The following is a 4,580-nucleotide window of genomic DNA, read 5'->3' as shown; positions in this document are numbered from 1 at the left end:
GATGTTTAAACCTTGAGCATGCCATTTACTATTCATGTTTGCTAAAGTAGTCTAAGATGATCCATGCCTAGAAAGATGAGGCGTGCTGCACCCTAGATTAGCATACTTAGGTAGACACTTCATGCTATACCGAAGATGGATCTTCCTAAAACTCTTTATGTTTTTATTTTAAAAGGCTTGTAGCCAAATTGCATGCCTCTCCAAAAGATAAAAATTAAGAACACAGTCCCTGATGTAATGCTATGTGGTGGATTCTAAATCCTAGATCCATTTACTCTGATAAATTCTAATTCGTACTCATAGTTTAATTTAATTAAATCAAGTTAGCAAATCCTTCTTCTTGATTTATTTTTAAAAGAAAAATAACTTATTCTTCAATCCCTGTGGACCGACATCCGTAATCACTATCCTACAGGATACGTGCTATTGCGTGGTTTATTTTCAAAATTGAAAGAACCGATCATTAGCAATGCATGGAAAGCTTATTTAATGCATTTGACCTTATATATGATCCGTCAACTTATGTTTGGCTTCAAATCAAGCTGCCTAATAGCTTTCCAATGGGCAATTTTGTGTGTGTATATATATATATATGCGTATATATGTATGTGTGTATGGGTGCAAGCATATGATCCAAGATACACAAAGTATTTCGAAACTGAAATTTTTAATTTTGAAGGTCTCTATCTATTCATTAAGCTAGCAAAATATAGCAATATATCTAGTAATTAAGCAGAAACATGGCATAAACTATGCATATGATTTGCAATTCCAAATGGTTAGTTTTGATCTAGATATTTAGAATATTTACAAATCTATTTTCAGTTATTTTGAATGTTCCTAAACTATAGATGAAATACAAGCATGAAATCATACTATTATAATAGTCAATTTTGTTTTCATTTGATGTATTGTGGTATGCTTACTGGCATCCGAGTCTGCAGTTAGAAAAGGCGAGCGAGGTAACGGGGGAGGAAGAAGGCACGAAGCGAGAGGAGACGGTACCGGACGGAGGAATAGCGGCTAGGGGAGGTTCTCATGGAGTTTGAGATCGGGTCACCCCGAAAAGTTGAGATCTCTTTGAGATCCTCCGCCCACATCAGGCATTTAGCCGGACTCCTAGGCCTACTGTTTCTCGGACCTCCAGCCTTCCCCGGCAATCGGCATGGACCACTCATCGCATTTCTCCTCGGGAGCTGCGTGTGCTGCAGGAGAGGTTCTCGGAGGTGGTTGAGGTTCCGGAGGATGAGCTGGAGGATATGCGGTCGGAGTGGCGGAGCACCACGGTTCTGGTGAGGAGTCTGGAGAGGAGTGTCCCAGCAGACTGGGTGGCGAAGGAGGTCCGACGGATCGGGAAGCTGGATTAAGATGTTGGAAGCTTCACGTTGGTGGACGGCGTTATCGCCATCAGATTCGCCAATGAATCCGACCAGGAGTTTGCAATGGGGAACGGCCCTTGGATGGTGGCAGGGCAGTTGCTCGCCATAGAGAAGTGGCGCCCCAACTTCATTCCGGGGGTTGAGGGTGTCGGGCGGGTGGTTGTCTGGCTTCGGCTACCCGGGTTGCCGCTGGACTATTGGAAGAAGGAGACGATCTTCAGGATCGCAGCGCGGGCCGGAAAACCCCTGGCGCTGGATGACTGTACGGAGCAGAGGCATAGGTATGGTTTTGCGAGGGTTAAGGTGGAGATGGATACTTCTGCTCTGCTCAAGCTGGGGATGATGGTGATGGAGAGATCGGCGGGAAGAGAGGCTAAGTTCTGGCAAGGCTTCGTCTATGAAAACCTACCAGTCCCCTGTCACAAATGTGGGCGGATAGGTCACTCAATGGCAGCATGTGAGTCTTCATCTCCGGCAGTGGTGGGAGCGGACTCGGAGGTGGACACGTCTGGATCTGAGGAGGGTGCCAAGGGGAAGTCTGTGGCGGAGGTCCCAGATCGGGTGGAGAAGGATGGAATGCGATCCGGGGAGGAAGGCGTCTACGATCCATGGCTAATGACAAACCGGATCGGCCGTCCTCGATGGCTCCTCGGAAGACGGAGGTGCTGGGCAGCGGTGCGAGGAAGAAGCCGGTGCCATCCTCTCTGAGTCCCGGTCCGAGTCCTAGGGGAGACAAACCGGCACCGACGGCCTCGCCGGTCGACCTTGAGGGTTGGCAGAAACCGTCCAAGGTGGCTTACCAGAGGACGCCGGAGAAGGATGTTTCGGAGGTGGGTGTGGGCGTGACGACGGGGGGACCGAGCCAACTCGGTTTGGGTTCTGATTCGGGCGCTGAGTCAAGAGTGAGGTCGGACTCGAGTTGGGTCGTGCCCGCTCTGAGCTGTATTGAGGTGAGGCCCAGTTCTAGTGGTGGACCTCGTCCGGATGGGCCGGGCCTGAGCTTGTTGAAGCATCTCAGGAGCCCGCCGAGGAATCATTTGGAGGTGGGCTCGAATGTCGGTGGCCCATTGTCTTCGAATAGGGGGGAGACGCCCTTCTCTGCGAAGGGCGGTCGGCTGGTGGTTTGTTGGAGGAGCAAGAGCTCGCCACCGCCCCTCACGTCGGTGCACGGACGACCTCCTCGGGCGGAGCAACGGGTCTTGCAGGGCGGTGGTGTTTCTCGGCACGGGGAGGCAGAACCCCACGGACGACGGCTGACCCGAGCCTCCTTGGTGGCAGTGTTTCGGTCGGAGCAAGACTTTGCGGTGACGCTCGGGTGTTGTCCGGGGGAGGCGGAGGCGCGACGGGGTGAAGGGAATGGCGTAGTCGACAGTGGCCGGGAGAAGGAGGTAAGCCTCTCTTCCGCTTCGGCCTCAATGTCTGAATTGTGCCAATTGGCACGGGTGAACAGGTCATGTTCCGGTGTTGTGCCAAATCTGGGGAAAGGAAAAACTATGGATTTGGAGGAGAAGAAGAACTCGGTTGCCAGTGGGAAGAAGCTGGGGGAGTTAGCAGCTGGTGGCACGGGCTCTGTGGGTACTGTGCACCATATGGCACAAGTGAACAGTGGAGGGCAGCATGAGCATATTCTTCTCCAAATGAAGGCCTCGGCGAAGGGGGTGAATAGGGATCCTCAAGAAGGTGAAGGGGGCATGGAAGTGGACACAGGTGGCAGCAACAACTCCAGAGTTGTGGGCTGTGCGGTTCCCTTGGGTGATTTATGAAGATCAATTTGTGGAATTGTCGTGGAGCAGGGAAACCCTCCTTTGCCCCGGCTTTTCGCAGGTTGGTGCAGCAGCACAACCCGGATATATGTGTACTGCTTGAGACAAGGCTCTTTGGAGGTAGCTTACAGAAGGCCAGAAGGGCGATTCCGAGATCGCGGGGGTTCTATTCAGTGGAATCCCAAGGTTTATCAGGAGGCATTATTGTCACTTGGGGGCAGGGTCGGTGCAGAGTGGACTGCTTCAATGTTTGCAATCAAGAGGTGATATGGTGATTTCGGAGGGTGATCATAGTCCTTGGGTTCTGTCAACGGTGTATGCTAGTACTGATTATAGGGTTAGGAAGACTTTGTGGGAGGAGGCTTCTCATATGATTAGTCATGGCTATCCCATGTTGGTGGCAGGAGATTTCAATTGTATTGTGGATTCTCAGAAAAAGATGGGGGGGAAACCTTTCTCCCTCAAAAGAAAGATTAAGGAGTTCCAGGACTTCCTCTCATCCATTGGACTGATTGATTTGGGCTTCTCGGGCCCAAGGTATAAATGGTGCAACAATCAGCAGGGGCGGGCACGTGTCTGGGAGAGATTGGACTAAGCATGTGCTATAGCTGGGTGGGTCCAGAGCTTTCCTGATCATCATGTCAGATATTTGCTGAGGATTGCATCGGACCATTGTCCATTGTTGGTGAGTACTGAGGCACATATCCCAGTTCGATCCTCCTTCAAGTTTGAGAAGTTTTGGCTGTGCTACCCATGGTCCTGAGAGATGGTGTGGGAGGCATGGAGTACATCGGTTAGGGGTGATGCTATGTATCGGGTGTCCCGAAGGCTGGAGTTGACTAGGAGGCGGCTGCGAAGGTGGAATCATGAGGAGGTGGGGAACATTTTTCGGAGAACAGAGAAGGAAGAGGAGGCCATTGATAGATTACAGTCTCAGGAAGCACAGAGGGGAGGGTTATCGGATGAGGAGATGGGGGAGCTTAGATCACACTTGGCCTTACATGATTCCCTCCTTGGGCAGCAGGACATATTATGGAGATAGAAGTCCAGGGTCCAGGGAATCTTGGAGGGAGATCGGAACATCATATTTTTTCATCAGGCGATGGTGATCGGGAGGCATCAGAACATGATCAGCGTCATCAGGAGTGAGGATGGGCAGCTGTCGGTTGATCCTGTTATGGTCCGGAGAATTGTGGAGAGCTTCTTCAGAGCGAGGTGGACGGAGCAGTTAGGGGAGGGGAGTCGAGTGGAGATGTCGTTGCCTACTGTGAGGGTGTTGGAGGAGGAGAGTGTTGTACTGATTAGGCCGATATCGGAGGAGGAGATTAGGGAGGCGGTGTGGTCCCTTGAGGGGGACAAGGCATCATACAGCAGTTCTTCCGGAGGTACTGGATGGTAGTGGGATAGGATGTGACGACGGCCATACAGCAATTCTTTA

At 51.1% G+C, this 4,580-nt stretch overlaps 1 protein-coding gene across 1 annotated transcript; it reads left to right on the top strand.

Annotated features, from left to right (window-relative positions):
- Window positions 1–1,442: 1,442 nt before the first annotated feature.
- LOC148715042 (uncharacterized) lies at window positions 1,443–3,737 on the top strand. Its single transcript, XM_088712752.1, has 4 exons — window positions 1,443–2,041; window positions 2,830–3,086; window positions 3,173–3,262; window positions 3,547–3,737. The coding sequence occupies exons 1-4, from the start codon at window positions 1,443–1,445 to the stop codon at window positions 3,735–3,737; spliced, it is 1,137 nt and encodes a 378-aa protein (XP_088568878.1).
- Window positions 3,738–4,580: the final 843 nt, after the last annotated feature.

Source organism: Phoenix dactylifera, chromosome 1, assembly GCF_051530095.1.
Source record: "Phoenix dactylifera cultivar Ajwa chromosome 1, Ajwa_hap1_PhDact_Kaust_v1.1, whole genome shotgun sequence".
NCBI lineage: Eukaryota > Viridiplantae > Streptophyta > Magnoliopsida > Arecales > Arecaceae > Phoenix > Phoenix dactylifera.
Note: the sequence above shows the minus strand (reverse complement) of the source record. Positions and strands in the feature narration are given on the sequence as shown.

What these genes read in the sequence shown, in the direction of transcription:
- LOC148715042 (XM_088712752.1), top strand. Translation starts at nt 1,443, where the DNA reads ATGGGGAACGGCCCTTGGATGGTGGCAGGGCAGTTGCTCGCCATAGAG. An exon ending in GGGCATGGAAGTGGACACAG is followed by an intron (nt 3,087 to 3,172) that starts GTGGCAGCAACA and finishes GTCGTGGAGCAG; the next exon opens with GGAAACCCTCCTTTGCCCCG. An exon ending in TGAGACAAGGCTCTTTGGAG is followed by an intron (nt 3,263 to 3,546) that starts GTAGCTTACAGA and finishes TGTTGGTGGCAG; the next exon opens with GAGATTTCAATTGTATTGTG.